Source organism: Podarcis vaucheri, assembly GCF_965113315.1.
Source record: "Podarcis vaucheri genome assembly, chromosome: 6".
NCBI classification, from domain to species: domain Eukaryota; kingdom Metazoa; phylum Chordata; class Lepidosauria; order Squamata; family Lacertidae; genus Podarcis; species Podarcis vaucheri.
In genome coordinates, this window is record NC_138764.1 from 75,607,061 (window position 1) to 75,627,213 (window position 20,153).

The 20,153-nt window shown below is 41.2% G+C and overlaps 1 protein-coding gene across 3 annotated transcripts; it reads left to right on the top strand.

Moving 5' to 3' along the window:
- Window positions 1–847: 847 nt before the first annotated feature.
- Window positions 848–19,729, top strand: ERGIC3 (ERGIC and golgi 3). 3 transcript variants are annotated; one of them, XM_082228670.1, is made up of 14 exons: window positions 848–961; window positions 4,648–4,718; window positions 5,911–5,998; window positions 6,950–7,069; window positions 7,314–7,407; window positions 8,250–8,415; window positions 9,964–10,021; window positions 13,627–13,641; window positions 15,300–15,331; window positions 15,945–16,041; window positions 17,658–17,722; window positions 18,262–18,398; window positions 18,775–18,830; window positions 19,268–19,729. In XM_082228670.1, exons 1-14 carry the CDS (start codon window positions 874–876, stop codon window positions 19,345–19,347), a joined length of 1,167 nt encoding a protein of 388 aa, XP_082084796.1. In that variant the 5' UTR covers window positions 848–873; the 3' UTR covers window positions 19,348–19,729. The 3 variants fall into 3 exon arrangements, with proteins under 3 accessions (XP_082084796.1, XP_082084798.1, XP_082084797.1); XM_082228672.1 differs by having other exon boundaries at window positions 6,950–7,036; XM_082228671.1 differs by lacking the exon at window positions 13,627–13,641.
- The last annotated feature ends 424 nt before the right edge of the window (window positions 19,730–20,153 follow it).

A 20,153-nucleotide genomic window follows, 5' to 3' on the forward strand; every position in this document is an offset into this window, starting at 1 on the left:
CCATTTTGCTGGCTGGGAGAGCAGAGTTTGGTAGAAAGTTGCTTTTACAGTCTATTTTCGGGTTACACAGTCTGAAGCCAGGTACCATATCATCTGAAACATACTCCTGTTTATCTATAAAAATTTAACTTGCCCTATATCAAATTGATCTCAGGCTAGGGTTCATTTAAGACAAGTGATCCATCAAGAAATAGATAATTTCTCCAATTTATTGTTTTATCTTAAATACAGAGTGACTAGTTCCTCTAGCACAGGGGTGGGGAACCTTTATTCTGCTGTAGTTGTCCTGGTACCACTTTTCCTGACTCAGGCAAGAAAGAGAAAAACAGAACTGGATATCACCAGCATGTTTAATGAAAGGTGCAGGCTAAAGCTGGTCTGGATGTCCAGCCAAAAACCTCTCCTACAAAATGTTCGGGTTGCCAACAAAAGTCAGTCTTCTTAAATTGATCCCCCAAAGCCCTTTCCATTCCGCAGAATGCAGAATATATACACACACCCCTCGCAAATTCACTGCATTCATTCCTCTCTACATGGAAGCAAGCCCCTTTCTCTCAATGGGATTTCCGTTTTCAGTTGTCTCTTTAGGATTGCGGTTCACAACCCGAGTTGGGGTGAGGGGAGAGGGAAAAAACCCCGTTGCTACTTTTAAATTCCTTGATGAGGAGGGAAATACGCTGTCCGGCCAGGGCTGCACTAAAAATCCTAACCGTCTAAAAAAAGCGGGACCGCATGTCGTCTTAGGGGGGTTGTATGGCATCCCACTCCTCTCTATCGTGGCTGCCATAGCAACGGGGGCGGAGCGGCAGAGCCCCCAACCGGAAGCAGGTTATTTTTCCGGGTCACAGGGAGGGCGGGGTGGGAGTGCCCGTCATGGAGTCGCTCGGGAGGCTGAAGCGGTTCGATGCGTTTCCCAAGACGCTGGAGGATTTTCGGGTTAAGACCTGCGGCGGGGCGCTCGGTGAGAGGCGTCGCTTGCGGGGGGCGGCCTAAATAGTGCTCTGGCGAGGAGCGCCTTCCTTGCGGCGGGAGCGGTCTTGCGGCTCGCGGGGTTCAGACGCGAGTTCACTCACGATGTGATGCTTTCATTTGCGTGTCCCGTGTGCGAGTCTGTTACGTGCAGTCGCGTGTTCAGGTGACGGGCTTGTTTCGCACGTGATATCTCATCACTTCGGCGACTTGCAGCTGAGCTTTCCTTCCCGGAAAGCCTCTAGTGTTTGAGATGTGGCCCTTCTGTCTGCGGTGTTTTTAATCCGTTCTGGTTTACTCGCACGTGTAAGTCTCCTCGATGGCAGCGGCAGAAGCATCAAGAAGGCTGGGCGTGTGGGTGCGAATGAACCAGCTCTGGAAGAGATGCAAAACATATAGGAAGCGGCGTCCTTTTACTATACTGTACTGCCTCGAGCGGCATAGCAGGTGTGTGGTCGGTTTGGTTGTTGTGCAGAGCCTCTTCATGATCAGGCAAGAGTGGGAAGAGGACTAATTCTCAAGAGATGCCCTTAGTCAACTCAAGGTAGCGACTGGTTTAAAGAGCCTTTAGTATTTAATCAGGAAATGTCTTGGGTAACACTCCTTCAGTTTAGTAAACTTCCTCTCCAGCAGATGTATTTTGCTAGCCTGGCTTGCTAAGAGTCTGCAATATTTCCATGCTGGCTGCAGAGGATGGGAATCTCCCATTTTTGTGTGCCCATTATGAAGATGCAAGAGACTAACAACTAGTTAGAAATCTATCAAGTGTGCTGGCAGAGGAGGAAAAGAGCTTAAGGGAACCATCTTCCCTTTCTGCTCAGCCAACATAAAAACCAAGCATTGCTTCCCATTAACCCATTGTTTCCTGCTTGGCAGGGGGTTGGACTCGATGGCCCTTGTGGTCTCTTCCAACTCTGTGATTCTATGATTCCCTACTAGCCCACTATGCTCTCCCCTACCTCACTTTCTCCTATTACTAAAACCTTAGTTCTGTAAACACCTTCAGGGAAAGGAGTAAGAGGGTAAATCAAACCCCTAGCAAGTCTTGATGGAGCAGTATAGCTACCATTGCTACCACAGCACCACAGCTTGTGCTGGGGAAGCCCCTTTGCTGTACAGTGGTACCTCGGGTTAAGAACTTAATTTGTTCCGGAGGTCCGTTCTTAAGCTGAAACTGTTCTTAACCTGAAGCACCACTTTAGCTAATGGGGCCTTGCGCTGCCAGAACACAATTTCTGTTCTCATCCTGAAGCAAAGTTCTTAACCCAAGGTAATATTTCTGGGTGAGCGGAGACTGTAATCTGAAGCGTATGTAACCCGAGGTAGCACTGTACTATATCTTGTGGCAGCAAGGCTAGCTCAGAATCCAGTGGGTCTTTTGCCAGCCTGGTCTCAGCCCTCAAATGCTCTGTTTCATGGGTTTCCCCATGGCTACTACCTCCAATAGGTGAGGTGGAGTCACAGATAGAGTCAGGCAGGCTGGGTAGAAGGACAGTTGGCCCTATTCACACCCCTATTCAACACTGCAGATTGAGGGGTTGGATTACTCTCTAAACTCCACTGGACAGTATGGGGCTAACTTTTGAGTAAATATGCATTGGATTTCCCTGCAAGGCTGGATTTTCCATCTATTCTTGCTATTTTCCTGGTGGATACCAGCACTGAACCAGCATAGTTTATATGTATAAATAAGCACATGGGAAGCTTTATACAACACTTTTTGTAGTATTTCTTTGCATGTTCTTATGGCTATACCAGGGGTTTTCAGCCGTGGTGCCTTGGGTTGCCTTGAATGGTGGTTAGGGATGTTGCAGGCAACACTGGCCTCTGCCCTTCTTTCCTTCCCTCCCTCCTCTGATGCCCTCTCATTTCTTTGCCTCCCCAAGACTTACACAGCTGTTTGTTGCAGCAGCCCTGGCTACAAGCTCCACAGGCAAATTGTGCCTTTGGAGAGGAGAGGAGAAGAGGCTGAGGAAACACTCCACAAAAGCGTGTGTTCAAAAAGGGCTGAGGGGCTGCTGGCTCTGCAGGCAAGAGTTGGCATAACTGGGATCCTAAGTCCCACAGGGGTGCTACAGAAAGAATGTAGTTGGGTCAAGGAAGCCGTGGACTTGAAAAGGTTGAAAACCTCTGTGCTATACTATTCAGAAAAGCCTATTGCATGTATCTTCCTTTATAAGAAAGTTAATGCCCTGTAGATGAGTGTAAATAACTCATAAGACCTAGTATGCCTTTGACTTAAATTAAACTGTTGGATTAACACCCATCTTATAACAGTAACAGAACTGGAACCCTTGCCTGACGCCTTCACTCCATATCTTTAAGCACCAAGTGAAAACATTTCTCTTTAAACAGGCCTTGAGCTAATTAACATTCTATGTCCCTTTAAATGTGTTGGGGGTGTTATTGGTTTGCTTTTGTTTTTGTTTTACTATTTATTTTGTGTTCTTATTCATTTTTTTTTTTTGTTGTAAACCACCCTGGGATCTTCAGACTAAGGGCAGTATACAAATTGAATAAATAAGAACAATAACAATAGTGAAGCCGCAACTTCCAACCAAAGGACAAAATACTTACTGTGTATTTTTTAAAAAAATCCACCCCTATTTATTATGTAATCAGTTTGTTCCAGGAAACAACGCCTAAGCCAGCAACCTGCTTGCTGTGCTTCCTAGCGGCTTTCTACTGCACAGTAGATTATTTTTGGAGAGAACCTTGGGGCTTATTTGCCAAGTGTTGTATTCTAATTGGTGCTTGTTTTGAGAGCACACCTCTTTTACTGAACACAGGAAACAAGGAAGTAGGATTTTCTTCCTAGTATTTTTTTACTTTGGAGTAATTCCAGTTCCTTGAAAGTAGTTAAGAAGGAAAAGAATTAAAACTGATTCCACCAAGATGCTTCATTCTGTTCTTAATGGTTTTTGTTTTACTGTATTCATATTATTGTACACTGCCCTGGTATTTTATGAGAGGGCAGTATACAAATACTTTTACAAATACATAAAGAGAAGGGATTTTTAGTGGGTGGATTGAAGACTTAGTGACTACTAAAGTAGAAAGTGATCATTTAATCTAACTTAGGCCACTCAAGTACATATGTGTTAAGGCTGGGTGATATCTGGTTTTCAGCATCATGATATATCAACAGCTAAATATAGCTGTCTGAAATGTATCTCGGCTGCATCTTCCTCCCCACCTTTCTGGGATGGAGAAGAGTGCAGCATTTTGCAAAGGGTTCAGGGATATGTTTCAGCATGCTGAACAATTCATGTGGGGGTGCTGACCAGATCTGTTGAGCCTTGTAATCAAACTACATGTACTGAGAGTGTACCTGCCAAAGAACACATAAGGAGCTCTCTTGTTTGCTGTGTGTTTCATGGAAAGATTAGAGGTGATAGGCAAGCAGTTTTTTGAGAACGCTTATCTAACCGTTGATCTTCATGAGCTCCTTATTTAGAAGATATCAGATCAGTTCCCGCTATCTCCAGGAAAAGACCCATTTGGAACCCAGGAGAGCCACTGTCATTCAGTGTAGACAACATCAAGCTAGATGAACCAATAGTGTGACTCGGTATAAGTCAGCTTCCTATGTTCCCTAAAATATTGATAAGATCATGTGTAGTAGAAGTTGCAAGATATGACAATATGTTACTTGTATTTTCCTTTCTCTCTCTGCAGTGACTGTAGTCAGTGGACTTGTCATGCTCTTACTGTTCTTCTCGGAGCTCCAGTACTATCTCACAAAGGAGGTAAATGAGTCTGTTTTTCTCATCCCCTGTGCACACGCTCCCAAATACAGATTTTGCTTCGTCTTTGTTTTTTTATGCTAGAGATTTCGATAATTGTGGATAGTGTGCTAGACTAAGGCTGAAGCGATCCAGCCATGATGCTCATGGAGTTATTCAGAACATAGGAAGCTGCTTTCTACCAAGTCAGGTCATTGATGGGCCAGCCACCATCTGTTAGCCAAACTTACTTACCTCACAGAATGGTTGGGAAGATAAAAGGGAATCCAGCAAAGTTGTTGGGTGAGCAGAGCAGCTTCCCTTCACGCAATAGAAGTTCACCTCCCCCTCCTCCCCCTGCACCCATGCCATCTGCTCCAGAGGGTTGGGAGAACCTCAAGCAGATTGAAGGAAGAGATGGAGAAGTTTCATTGCATGAATGAAAGTTGCTTTACTTGTGCAATCACTTTGTTAGATGTCTCCTTGAATTACTTGAGGACAGGGTAGAATAATATTCAAATACTAGCCACAGCTTTAGTGTACAGTTTATGTAAAAAATCAACCCGAATTTTCATTCATGCTTTAGCTTAGGTTTCCTAACTATTTTTTAATAGTCTTTTATTCTGTAATGGGATAAAATAGATTTAGAAAATCTCCTTTCTCAGCCTGCATGCTTAGTGTCAAACCTTTGGGGTTGTTTTCATAGATTAATGCAATTGGAATTGTAAGATGCTATTCTGTCTCTAGACACATAATCTTTTACTTGCTTCCTCATTTAAGATCCTCCATCTAGGCCTCTTTCACACTTCCTTAATCAAAGGAGGAAATCAATACTGTTATTTCTTTTTCCGCTCTGAAAATGTCCTACCAATGATTGTTGTGCCTCAAGGGGATTTTCTCTTTCTTCACTACATACAGTTTCAGAAAGATGAGCAAGACAGAGATCTAACCCATGTTCTGGGATTTGGTCATGATTGTGCCTTAAACTAAAGTCTATAATTCTGTTAGCCTGGTTATTCTAATTCTTATTCATGTCGACCTCTGACACTGTTTCTCTTAACGTTCCAGGAAATTTACCTCCCTTTTTAGTTCTCAGAATGTGGAATGCTTATAAACAAACATTTACAAATCTGGACAGATGAGGAAAAAAACTGATTTTTTAATTTTTATATATATTTTTTGCAATTAGGTGATTTTTCATTTTCTTCATTTTTAGATTCACCCAGAATTATATGTTGACAAATCAAGGGGAGACAAACTACGGATAAACATAGATGTTTCCTTTCCACATATGCCATGTGCTTGTGAGTATCTTCTTTAACACTTGGCTTTTGATTATATTAAACCATGACAATATGGTATGGCTTGGCATCTCATAGCACATTATATAACTTACGTGAACTTCATTGGTCTTTGCAGAGAAAATGAATGAGAGACCAGGGGTTGAACCAGGTCCCTTACACAGGATGGCATTTTCTGTTCCTCTAGTGCAGGCTTGTTTTTGGCCTACAACTCCCATGATCCCTAGCTAGCAGGACCAGTGGTCAGGGGTGATAGGAATTGTAGTCTCGAAACATCTGGAGGGCCGAGCTTGAGGAAGCTTGCTCTAGTGAATTATTGGTCCTTCCCTATGCCCAGCTAATGTGGATATAAGGGGTCTACATTGCTGTTTTTGGATGCTTAGTCCTTTCGGTCCCGCTTAGTTCTCTTCAGTGAATCGGCCTAATCCTTAGAAAGGTCCTCTCAGAAAACCTTTGTATTTTGTACCATTTTGATATTTGATAGCTCAGTGGGTATATCACAGTGGTGGGGGACTTTGGCCCATGGACCTGATTAGGCTTACCTGGCCTCCTCATTTGGCCTGCAGGGCCATTTTGGCCAAGCAATGCCCACTTGCCATCGCTTATGGTCTCAGGTGTGGTGCAAGGAAAGATGTGGCTGAACTAAAGGGAGGTTTGCAGGCACTGACAATCAGCTGATTGACGGTGTCAGTAAAGCCCTGTGAACAGTGCTTTCCAAGAGCTGCTGATTAGCAGTTCCTGCTGTGCTTTTACCTGCATAGTATAATTTCAAACCATGTGGATTGACAGGTGGGTGTCCCCCCGCACCTGTGGCCCTTGGCTCTTGGAAGTGGGGGAGAGAAGGATGTGGCTTTTCTCCCAGAGCCAGATCCGCACCCCTGGTTTATCATGAAGTAAAGGAATCATCTGATGTCTCACGAAATCTGCCTTCGCCTGTCCATTGTTGTTTTTCAGATTTGAGCATTGATGCAATGGACGTAGCTGGAGAGCAACAGCTAGACGTTGAACACAACCTCTACAAACAGCGCTTGGATAAAGATGGCAAGCATGTGACTCCAGAGGCAGAAAGACATGGTAGAATACACTGCTCCCCCCGTGTGGGAACAGTATTGCAGACAAGATGCTAACACTGTGGCATCTGATTTAAAGGCAGCTAAAGTGAGAAGCTTACACTCTTGTCTACTGTAGGGCCAGACATTTGCTGCTTCTCATGGAGGTGCACCACTGTTAACAATGGTTGGGTGTGCTTTAGATTGATAGTTCCATGCTGGGAATCTGGGGGTTGCTAGTACAAGGACCTTGTCTGTCTTTGTTTCAGAGTTGGGAAAAGAAGAGGAGATACTATTTGATCCAAACTCTTTAGACCCTGATCGATGTGAAAGTTGCTACGGGGCAGAATCTGAGGACATCAGGTATGCCTTAATTCCCTCACTATTACCTAGAGGCAAAGAGATGAAGTTGGAAGGGAGCTGCATAACCATAGCATTTCCTGAACCTTCTATGAAGGACTGGGCTCCAGAATGCTTTTAGTCAAACGCCATGTGCTTGCCTATTCTGCTTACTCTGGAGGTCAGGTTGAGGATGATACTGGTTTCTTCATAGTTAATTGGAAGAGAGGATAAATAGGCAATGCGTGGATTTCATTAACCTTCTGTCTTTCAGATAACAATGGACCGGCTGCATTTAATATTTATTTTAAATTGTTGTAACCCGTCCCTGGGATCTTAGGTTGAAGGGTTTGTAAAAAATTAAAATAAATACAAAATCATCATAAGATGGTGATGATGGTGATTTGTTGTTATTATTCTGTGTACATAGCTCTGCAATGGTTCAGGCTGCCTGTTTCACTGATTAGAAAGGTCCTGCAGGTTGCTTCTGTGAGTGAAGCCATAGAAGGATGAAGAGGTGACCACTTGTCTGTCAGCCATGTGCTAGTAATCTGGGAACAGCTCAGCATGCTGCATCTGAGATAGGGAGATACATTTTTTCCACATTATTTTACTTATGGGAAGACCTATGGGGCACATCTTTTTGTGTCCCTGCTGGTGGCTATTTCTTGCTCAGCAACCTTCGCCCTCTCCCAGCTGTGAGTTTTCTGAAGCTCCATGAAGCACACAGGAAGCAACTGGCAGGGTTTACACAGCTTTGTCCATTTCAGATGGAAGTATAGACTTTTATGAAGAACCCCATTTTCTTACTATGTGCTTCATAGGTGACCATTTTTGCTGATTTACATGCTTATTCTTTTTCACAGATGCTGTAATACTTGTGACGATGTGAGAGAAGCATACAGGCGGCGTGGCTGGGCTTTCAAGAATCCAGACACAATAGAACAATGCAAGAGAGAAGGATTTAGCCAGAAAATGCAAGAGCAGAAAAATGAGGGCTGCAAAGTATATGGCTTCTTAGAAGTCAACAAAGTAAGTGAGTCAATTTTTATCACCTTACTCCAAAAGGTATATTGAAATCCCAGTGACACAAGTGACCAAGAAGCAAAGGAAACTAGAAAATGGGATCCGCACTCTGGTGTTGCTATAGTTTGAGTGTCAGTCTCTAGATTTTTGCAGCCGTGCATATTACTGTTGAGCAACATACAAGATAGATACCATGTAGAATAGAAATTAATATAGTGATTAGCAAAAGTTCACCCACAGTTTTTAGAGCCAGAACGTAAACTTTATAACCCCGTGGAGAATACGGGTTGCATGTGGAGTATGCTTTTATACGCTTTGGTCTATCACAAGTTTTTGGCAGCTTAAATCTTTACTGTACTTTGTTTAATCTTACAAAGAGGAACGCCAGTGTCTCCCTCTAAGCTCTCTTCCAGATTCCTTATAAGTTAGATAGTTCCTAATGAAACTGCTTATTCCTTCAGCATTTGGCACTAGCTTCTCTCCTGTAACTAACACCTCTGTAGCAGGAAGTGACTTTTTCGGACCAAATTTACATATGTAGACTACTAAATACTAGGTTGTATCGCTAAATGATAGTTTGTACCACTTCAGACTTCTGGGTGAAGGGTACTTCATTTCTGAATATAAAAAAGAAAGGGTGAGGACCACCCAACATACACAGTAGGGAGACCAGGCTAGAATCTTTCCTTTTATTTGGGATAGTGCCCAGACCAGTTTTATTCATCATATGAGGGGGAAGGGATCTAGCCCTGTTTGCTTTCTTCTGTGCTAATCTACTTTCAAATAGTGTGGTTTTGATGGAGGGAAAGATTCAAAAATGTGGTTCACCACTTGCAGACTGAAGTGGTAAAAGCCATGCTGGATTTTGTGGGTTTTGTTTTGATTTTACATAATATTACATATTTTAGCAAAGATTGCGATTGTGCCATAAAAACATTACTTCCGATCCAGAGGACCTGATTAGTTTATGAACATGTGAGCTGATTTACTTCCATGAAGGAAATGTATGTGAAGTCCAAAAGCATAAGGCTGGAATGGGGAAAGGGAGCTTCTTCTGATGAGAGGTGCTGTTCTTCCCCCAAAGGCTTCCGTGAGTCCAGAGTATGTGGTGATCCATAGTTTGGGCTGTGTCTGTTCAAGTTGAGTATTCTTATCTCTTCAATGGTCAGTGTAGCAAGCAATCTGCATTTGCAGTTTGGAGGAGGGGTTCAAAGCCTTGGATATCATTTTTGTATCTTTCTAAATTTGGTGTCTCTTGACTTTAAAATATCAACTGTATGTTGATATAGTAATTCTCACAATAAAGACTGGCTGTTTTCAATTTGCAGAGAAAGGCAATAAGATTTGTACATTGCTGTGCTTTGGACATTAGCAACTCCTGCTCGGATCTAGTTTGGGTGAAAGTGTATTGAAGTACAGTATATAGGTTAAACACTTCACCTTCACATTCCTTGTGGAGTGCCCTTTTTAAGCTTTACAGCTTCACTTTTAAAAGTTGTTACAATCTTCTAAGGAGAGCAGGGCAGTTTAATGAAATGTAGCTGTCTTTTACAGGTAGCTGGCAATTTTCACTTTGCACCAGGAAAAAGCTTTCAGCAATCTCATGTTCATGGTAAAGTAGTTTGCATTCTTCTGAGTGGGTTTTGTTGTAATGTTTCCTTTTTACTAAATATCAGGAAATAATTGTAACTCATGCACTAAAGTAGGTATATAGAATATACTGTTAAGGAGGAACTTTCTGAAGGGGTGTTCTGAGAAGTATGTTGGAAAACTGTGATATTTCTATTCACATGAGAAAGAAAGTTCTAACATTAGATCCTTTGAGGCTGTGCCTTTCTTCTATAAATGGGTTTTTATCAATAGCCACTTCTGTCCTGGCAGTGGTAAGACTAGCATTTCAAAGCAGTTCAAATCCTGTTAATAATCTGCTGCCTTATAATACAGGGTTATTTGACAACATAAATGTTTTAAGTAATGAAATTTAAAATATTGTTATCCTCAGAGCCACGCCGCTCAGAGTGGCTTACAAAATTAAACAAAAAATAAGCACAAGTATACTTACCATGCACAGCATACATTATATTTCAAAACAAATAAATAGGATATTTTAAGACCAAGATTGAAATTGCATGCAGTAGTTTGATGCATCAAAATTTTAAAGCATACATTTTATGGCAGGCTGTAGCATAGTTCTGTGAGCATGCTGAGCTTATTCCATTGCCATACAAGACGAGCGGAAATTCGGCTTGAATGTGCACTTCCAGTATATTAAGATTTTGATACAAATGTTAGACTAGATCGACTAACACAATTCAGGAAAAAAGTGCTTTGGCATCTGCAGCTTTTTCAAAATTCAGAATGCACACAACGCATGTATGTGATAGTGAATATACTGTCTGCAACCACTGTCTGAAGGTTTCCTCTTCAATTTTGTACTGAATATTCTTCATTTCTGGTTTTCACTCCTGGAACCATAGAAATGGTTCCTGCCAAAGTTTCTGTGTGACAGTGCTATAGAACAGTGGAGTGTGGGGAACCTTTGGCCTGGCACGGGTCCCAATTTTTGACTGTAAAACTGTTTTCCTCAGAACATGTCCACCTGCGTTATGTGATCTCAGGTGTGGGCAGGTAGAAATGTGGCTGGATCAGCTGCAGAACTGAGTTTCCAGAGAGAACTCGGTTGTGCAGCCAATCCCTGCAGGAAGCATCTTTGCCATCCCTTTGATTGGCACTTGGGAAGCACCGAGCGCAAGCTTTGCAAAGCACTTTATGCAGTGCTATCCGAAGGTCCAACAGCTACCTAGTTGTCAGGTACTTGCCAAGTGCTGAGCACAGGGCTAGCAAAGCCTATTGCACTGCACTTCCCAATTGCCCAACAACCCTTTGACTTTCAGACATTTGTGAAATGCTTTGCAATAAACTTTGACAGGTGGGTAGGACAACCCAGCTGTAAATTGTCTGACATAATAATGGTAGTCCCACCTACTTGTCAGAGTTGGCCAGAGGGGTGGTGGTGACAGATAAGGCACTGGCCCACCGGGCCAAAATGGTTCCCCACCTCTGCTATAGAATATTACTCCTTATGACTTCTGTTAACTTGTTGAATGTTTTCTGCTCTAGCACTTAATCAAAGGAAGATGAGCTTTATTATTTTCTGTTCCTCCCTCTCCTCTCAAATGGGAACTTTGTCAGGGAATTTCCCCTTCTCCTTTTCTGTCTTGACATCTTAGTCTTTTACCAAAAGTTTCACAAATGGCACTTTATTACTGATGAGTTCTTATACATCTGATTCGAAAAGTCTTTGCTGCTAAAAGGAAGTCAGTGCTGAAATTCTCATCTTTTTCTGGAATCTTATTTTAGATATCCTGCCAGTAGTTTAAGATCAACATGATTGTGTTTCTTTTACAAACCATCCAGCTTCTTCCTCCTGTTTGCGTGGAAGAGTAGTCTAGTCCAGAACAGCATAACATGGGCTATTGAAAAAAAATTGATATTGAACAACTGTTCTCTTGCCTTCATGTTCCCCTTAAACCATAGCCTGTGCTAGAGGAAGCTTGAAAAAAAAAAAGAGTAATGTTCAGAGGCTGCTGCTTTTGCAATAACGTATATTATCTCTGTTTTAGATCCTTCTGGAACAGTTGAGAGCAACGACCACTTATTAATAATACTGATTTGTTTAGTTAAATTTTAATTGTAGCTTCATAGGGTTTGGACTCTTCTTTTCAGACTATGAGCATTGCTCTACAGCTAATATTTTATCAGCCGAACTACATAGGTCAACCAACTGTCTTTTAAAAAACTATTAATCTTCTATCTTTTTTAAGTTGGGAAAATATGAAGGCTTAAAGAATATTATGGGCCAAAGCATTCTGTTTCTTTTCTGTGCACTGTCTTTTTAATTTTTCCTGTAATAATTGATTCAGTTTAAACATGATTACACTGGTCCAAGCTCGTCACTTCCCTGCATAAACCTTGCTCTACCTGTTTCAGTTGCATGAGCTCCCTTCTGAAGGAAATAGGTTTCGGAATCTAGCAATCCGCATGACCTCAGTTGTAGTTCATGGTGCTGATCTTTGCTTTTCAGCATCTCCACCATCTGTTAAGGATAATGGATGTCATAATTCTGGTCCATTATTAGGCTGTTAAATATCACTTATATTAGATGGAACTTCTGTAGCTTAAGTTTGTGAAGGACTGTAGCCATGTGCATTAGCCCTTGTGGCTGTAGAGAGAAGATGTACAGTATAGGTGTTTTCCAGTGATTAGGGTACAGAGGTTGTGCATGGTGCTCAGCTCCCTGGCTCACAGTCTCATCACCCCAAATAGTTGATCCTTTGCTTATTACTGTTTCCTTGCATTACTAGCTGACAAAATCAGTCATGGAAGAAAGATGAGTTGTTAGGGAGGTTTAACCAAATTCTGATGTGGATGATTTGCATCACTTATTCTGGCTGCTCAGTGGTGTAAGACTTGAGATTTCTCCCAAATATGTGATACTAGGACAGCTAAAGTCATGCCCATTTTTCTTTCACAGTTGAGAGGCAGTTGGCCAGAGGCAAAATAATTCCTTGGTAGAATTCCTGTGCTGTAAGTGTCAAGATCCAACTTGCTAATTGTGTTGCTTGTGAAAGGCCTTTGCCAGTGCAAAATGTTTCACTATGCACAGAAGCATTGGCCGGGCAAAAGATGGAGATTGGTTGAGATTTGTTTGAAACTAGTGATCAGTGCCAATTCGTAATGTTTTCCATCCTCTAATCTTTGCTACAAGACTGAGCAATAAAGACTTCTGTGTTCCACAAGGCCATTCTTACCCCAGCCCCTAAAAGACCTAGAGCAGGGACAGCTTAGCCTTGGAAGGGCTGTATAAACACATGCATTCAGATCATCATATAGCATCCTGGTTTCCTCTGTGGGCTTGTAGTTGGTGCCCTGCAACATCTGAATGGGCAGCCAATGCTGTATCTTTAGGAAGCAACACGGTGTTCCTTTTTAGTCCTCAGGCCATAGGTATATGTGAAGGTTCACACGCGCGATTCAGTGCTGCTTTGTGTCCCTTCACAAATTGCTCCAAGGCCAGAGTTTTGTTGGCAGAGTAGCCAGTGCTGCTTCAAAGCAAAACTAATGTCAAGTATTGCCTTTGTTTTTACATCCTTGCTTTTCAGTATGGAGCTCTGAATGTTTCTCTCTTTCTTTTCTTAACCCTGCTCATTTTTGCAGTTCACGCTGTTGAGAGTAAGTGTTGCTGACTTATTTTCTTTACTATTTCTGTACTGTCTGTAATTAAACCAGTTAATTTCTCCAGTTCAACCTTGGTGCTCCCTAAAGATTTGACAGAATTAAAGTATCAGTAGACACTGCATGTTTTCAGTCAAGGTACTGCAAATGGTTTTCACGTGGCTTTAGAAGGTCTCTTTTGTGTAAAAAATGTCAGGTCATTTCCGTTCTTATCTTCAAAATAATGTTCGTTGAACATACGGAAGAGAGTGCAGGATTAAGCCCTCTGCCCAGCCAATTGGATCTCACAGCATGTAGGAAAAAAGAGGACAGCATATAATATTTAAAAAGTCAGAAACAAAATTTAGCTTAGCTTTATATTGCGCTCATCTTAATACTGAATGAAATGTCTCCATACCCTATAAAGACAATATGCCTACAGGGGACACCTAATGCGTGCAAGGACCTTGGGACGTATATCAGGCTATACATGTTCAGCCAAGCACAGAAGCCCCTTGGAGACTTTCTTCCGCAACTGGGGGGTGGAGCAGGTTTGTGGTGCAGGGTATTTTGAAGGCAGGGCCAGTGCAATTTGCTCTGAGGGCATTATCTGTGTTGCCGTAATGCTTGAACAGCACATTTCTTTCTTCCCATTAAAGTGTGAATGTGCCTTCTGAAACTGCTCTATAGATACATATTTTACTTTAGTTTGCAAATGCGAAGACCTAGGCAGACTGACTGGTTTGGGAAGCTTTGCAGACAACTGAAGGCAGCTTCACACATTTTAAAAATGCAAACCTAAAGACCTTGCATGGCATATTTAAAAAAGAAATTGATAGGAATACATACTCCAGACAGCAGGGATTGGTCTTAGCCGCCACATCTACACCCAGTAGAACATGCATATACACACAGATACCCCTTAGTTGTAAGCCTGAGAGTGGAACATCTAGTATCTTTGTCCTAAATTCTCAAAATGTTAGTAGCTTCATTCCCAGTTGGATCTGACACTTACTGCTGAATTGCCTTGCTCAAATCCCTGTCTTATATTACAGTCATCTTAATATTATAGTACTATTATAGATTTGGTTGATAATTTGCAGTGGATTCCACTTACTTAGATTTCCAAATGTTAGTTTGCGTAGAGCTAAATAGCATAAAAAAGCAGGAAGTATTCTATTTATTTAGTAGAGCCTATTTAAAGGGATTAACAACTTGCTATCTTAAAACTCCTAAAGAGGAATTACAACTAAACTGGGATAATTTGGCAAAGTTAAAAGCTTGCTCTGAATGCATTCAGAAATTAACATAAGCTGTATTTGCAGGTTGGGAAAGAATAAAGAGCTGCAACCTTGAAAACACAGTTGAGAATTATGGTGGGCAGTATCTGGTGATGGAACAAATAGGTGTATTCTAATCCTTGTGCATATGCTTAGAATGTGGCATATGAGTTGAGAAGTTGTACACTGTTCTGAGGTTGTGTTTACAATTAAGGTATACATATTTTGTTCAACAAATAAAATATCTTCCAGTTGCGCAAGGAAGTTTGTCATGTCCTTTCTTGGAAACATGCTAGAATTGTGAAAATTTGCAGGTTTTTCTTTTTCTTTTAAAAAAGAACAGAGCAGGAAGTCTTTTCCTTTATGTAACATTTTGTTGTCTTGCCTCTCTTACAGTTCATGATCTGCAGAGCTTTGGACTTGACAATGTAAGCATCTGGGAGAGACAAACTGAGTTTGAGATACTGATTCACATCTGCAGAGAAGGGAGTAAAGTGTCAGTGCAGATGATTTCCCCTTGTGCATACTGGTGTGGCACATCTAACTTTGGCAGCAGCTGTGTAAATGATAGGCAAAAAGAACAAAAAGCAACATTTAGAACAAAACTGTTTCCCCCCAAAAGGTGACCACGTAATTCATTGTATACTGGTCCTTTCAGAATCCAGTGAGTCACTAAGCATCTATCCTGAGCTCCTTGCCTTATTATATTCTCACCCTGTATGCCACTGAGCACGAACACCTCATCGCCTTCCTGTGACTGCAGTTCCCAGAGGAGAAGAGGTGTATAATTACAGAGAGAGGAGTGTATTTCTAGCAGGGCTTCTACCCTAAGGTGGTGTATGCATGAAAATTGCGCAGAAGAGAAAACATCATTAGCTGTGCTCAACTTGCATAAGCAGCCACAGGTGCTAAAATCCTGCTGCTCTTATTGGAGAGAGTTGGTGAAAAACACCTACCTACCTTTTGATCATAGGCTTAGTACTCAGCCTGCTCTGTCCTTTGCTGGTTCTGTTTGAACATGTTTCCCTTTTTTTGTTTCAGATAAACATGACCCATTTTATCAAGCACCTTTCATTTGGGAGGGATTATCCTGGCATTGTGAACCCACTTGATGGGACAGTTGTCACAGCACACCAAGGTACTGGTCTGAAAATAAGTTACGTTATAGTTTGCTTGTATACTGCTTTTGCCCCCCAAAGTGATGAATACTGTATTAATACAAAGAAAGGTGCAGTAAAATACAGTAAGTCAGCCATAAAAGCAATATAAGACAGCTAATAATAATAATAATACCGTACTTTTCTGTGTATAATACTATGGTTTTTTTTCTTAAAAAGTGGAGGTCTTCTTATACATGGATAGTGAATTGGGCGGATGTTTGATTGATTGCTTCCGCAGCTGTCAGCGGCTATTGTGCGTGTTATTGGTTGCTGCGTCTGTGGGTGGTGTTGATTGGCTTATGCTGGGGAAGCTAGGCGGGCGATTGGCAGCTCCTGCCAGTGATGGGACAGCCAGGAGGTGGAGTTTGTGATGTGTGTAGGTGAGTGATTCTTGGCAATCCCCCCTAAAAAAACTCAACCACCCTGGGCAATCCTCCGCAAAAAGCTCAACATCTTCCCCCATTTTCTTAAATTTGAGTCTCCCAAAATAGGGGGCGTCTTATAGACGGAAAAGTACGGTGTGTATAAATAAATAAATAATTCCCTTCCTTATAATAGTACCTAAACAATGAACTGGCCAAAATATGATGGTTACTGTCTAACCTAGGACTTTCTCACTTAATCCAGTCACCGTCTTTTAGCTCTTTTAGTTTGTATCCCCCTCTCACTACATCAGGGTAAGCAAGCAGACCCCAACCTACTTGGTGCTCCAACGTGCAGGATCCTGGTAATCTACTTTTTAAACAATAGGCCATAGGAGATTTAAAATAATAAAAAATTAAAAACAAAAATGCATGCCTCTAATACCACCCACAAATCACACTGAACATTGCTTCTTGGGCTGTAGTTGTGCTCTCGCCACAGACACAGCTCTTGTGTGTTTCTGCTCACATGCACTGAAGGGTTAACAGCCTATTTTATAAATACTGATTGTAATAAATAAAATATTTTAATTAACAATATTAAATTTAGGTTTGCATGAGAAGGGAATAAAACCTTGTAAGTAAAGACTGTCACATGCCACACAAGTTATGTATATATGTATTTATTTTAATATTAAGTTGGGCAACTAACTGGCTAGCTTCTGGCTCAGTAAAATGGGAAAGATGCCAGCAAGCTTCCTCTTCCTCCTGGCTGACAGTAAGTTATAGGCAGGGGTGCATGCATGAAAGAATTGTCTCTGCTCTTTTTTCCACCACCACCCCTTTTTTTTTTTTACTTTCTAAGCCACTCCCAGCTCAGAAAGATGGAGTTATAGGGACACACCCCACAGCAAAATAAATCTGGATAGGGAGAGGGAACTAGCCTTGCCTTTCTTCCCTGGGAATGAAATCTTGAGTTTCTTTTCTCTCCCTCCCTCACCTGCTCTTTCATAAGACCCTGCTGGTAAGATTGTAGACTAAAGTCATTATAGCAGGAATTATTACTATGTAGTTTGGACCTCAATAGAATTTTAACTTCTCACTTCAAAGTTACTGCTGCTTACTAATTATCTATTCAAATTCCTTCTTGCCTCATATCAGTTTTGATAAGTTCTGTATAAGGGGACTTTCCCCCCAAAGTGGCTCCTATTAACACCGTATTTTGCACTTAGCATCCATGATGTTCCAGTACTTCGTGAAAGTGGTCCCCACAGTGTATATGAAAGTCGATGGTGAGGTAAGATCCCCACATTTTCTTTTAAAAACAAACACACACACCAAAACCTAGCATTATATTTTAATATAGAACAGTGCTGTCCAGGTTATTGCAGTGTAATTAGGGGTTGGGACATGAGGAAATGAAATTACAAAGAGTTTTGTATATCTTATTGCCAATAAGCCTCTGAACAATCAAAGCTCCAGACTTGCAAAAGTGTGGATGACAACCACATGGGGATTTCTGAAAGAGAGAAGTCTTTATTGCTGTGGACCCAGTTTCCTCAGGCTAGAGAATGTAGTGTGACGACAGGACAGTTATGAGTCATGGGGGGAATTATCTTGAGTGTATTGTAGGACTTGGGTAGGTGGTTTCTTTGTGTTGGGCAGAGGCGGGTGGAGAGAGAGGACAAACTACGGTATATTTAATGCTTCCTGCTGGATGCATTGTGCATTGTGGCAAAGGCATTGTGGCAAAATTCAACCCAGCTCCAAATCCTTGTGTGTCTTAACTTGTTTAATTAGAAAGAGTAACATTATGTTCTACTTATGTTCTACTAGGTGGTGAGATCAAATCAGTTTTCAGTAACACGACATGAGAAAGTAGCTAATGGGCTAATTGGAGACCAGGGTCTCCCTGGAGTATTTGTGCTCTATGAGCTTTCTCCCATGATGGTGAAACTAACAGAGAAACACAGGTGAGAAGTTTTCACATGAACCCATTTTACAACTTGCTTATAAAATTATGTTTCATTTATTCATACAAATAGGTTGTAGAGGTAGTTGCAAAAAGCTTCCATTTGAAGCAGTTAACATTTTGACTGCCTTTTGAGCCTAAGTGTTCATTGGACATGGTCAAGTGGGATTGAATTACTGTATTTACTCGAGTCTAATGCACCATTGAATCCATTGTGCATCTTAAATTTTGCAACATGATTTGGCCAAAAAAAGGTGAGCATTAGATTAAATACGGTAATCCATGGGTTTCATTCCCCCCCCCAAGTTTTAACTTGTTCATTCATAATGTACACATTACATGGTAATCAATGTTTTTTCCCCCCTCACCCCATATAGGTCCTTTACACATTTTCTCACAGGAGTCTGTGCCATCATTGGAGGGGTATTTACAGGTATTTGAATATTTTAATTGTTCTCCTCACCCATCTTGGATCTAAAGTTTAGCTTGCAAATGTTTTGATCAATACATCCTAGGCATTTTCAAAACTTGTTTTTACAAAGATGGCAGAATCGTCACTAGTAGTACAATGATTGTTGAAATATGATAGTACATCTGTTTTCTATACATACAAAATGAGCAAAAATGTAACTGAATGGGGCTTATCAAAAAGCGTCTCCTAGTAGTATTTAGTGAGCAGCTTATTTTGGTTGTGTGATATGTCTCTTTGGCCAGTGCAGTATTTCCTCACTGCTTTGACAAGTTTAGGAATTCCCCCCGAACACCAGCTTTTTGGAAGAAAGAGGGGGGTTTCTTTTTTAATTTCCCCTTTACATGCACTGTCCATATGGAACATATATAACCTGACCTTCCTTTTCCTCCTTCTTCCAGTGGCAGGACTCATTGATTCTTTGATCTATCATTCGGCTCGGGTCATTCAAAAGAAAATAGAACTCGGAAAAACAACATAGATTATCAGGTGCAATCCCCTCTGAAGAACTTGAAGGAATTAAAAACAAATGGTCAGTGGTCATTTTGAGGGTGCCAAGAAGATCCCTGGACTTGTACCAAGACTGGAACTATCATCAGTCTCTCTTCACAAGTAAAATGGGAGATTAATTTAAACAACCATCTTTTGTGGCAGTGCTGTATACCCTAGATTTCAGTACTTGTCTTATATGTTGGCCTATCTCTCAACTTCTAGATCATGAAATGAAGAATATGGAACACAAGACCTTTTTACATGTGTAAAACAAATATTTTCTATTTAATTTGTACACAGTGCTACCCTTAGGATGTTTGTTTGGACCAAATTCTCAGGAAAAAGTTTTAATAAAGTCGTGTAATATTTGCTTTCTTTTTACTTACATTTCAACACTCTGTATCAAATAGCATTGCAGCCAAGAATATTCCTCAGTAGTCTGTGCTTGCTTCCCTGCTCCTCTGATACCTTATACTTAGCATTTCTTAACCACTTAAATAACAGTGGCTTTAGCACAAATGTAGGCCTGGGAGATACTGTCAATATCAGCTTTTTGAAATCTCTGTCCAAGGATAAAGCATCCTATATTGTCCATAAAATGCAATGAAAGAGAAGCCTCTGTTGTCCAAATTTAAAGAAAAACATTTCAAGTTGACCATCTTGCTAAGAAAGTAATCTGTTCAGAAGTGGTGTTACATGTATGTGTATATACATACATACCTGAGCCAGGTGCAGTAGCGCTGGGGTGCTGAACTGTGCTTTGATCTCTAATCCATCCACCTTGTTTCTCTTGTG

Coding starts and splice junctions, on each gene's coding strand:
- ERGIC3 (XM_082228670.1), top strand. CDS start 874: ATGGAGTCGCTCGGGAGGCTGAAGCGGTTCGATGCGTTTCCCAAGACG. Junction 7,070..7,313: donor TCCAGAGGCAGAAAGACATG/GTAGAATACACT, acceptor TCTTTGTTTCAG/AGTTGGGAAAAGAAGAGGAG. Junction 17,723..18,261: donor ATATGAAAGTCGATGGTGAG/GTAAGATCCCCA, acceptor ATGTTCTACTAG/GTGGTGAGATCAAATCAGTT.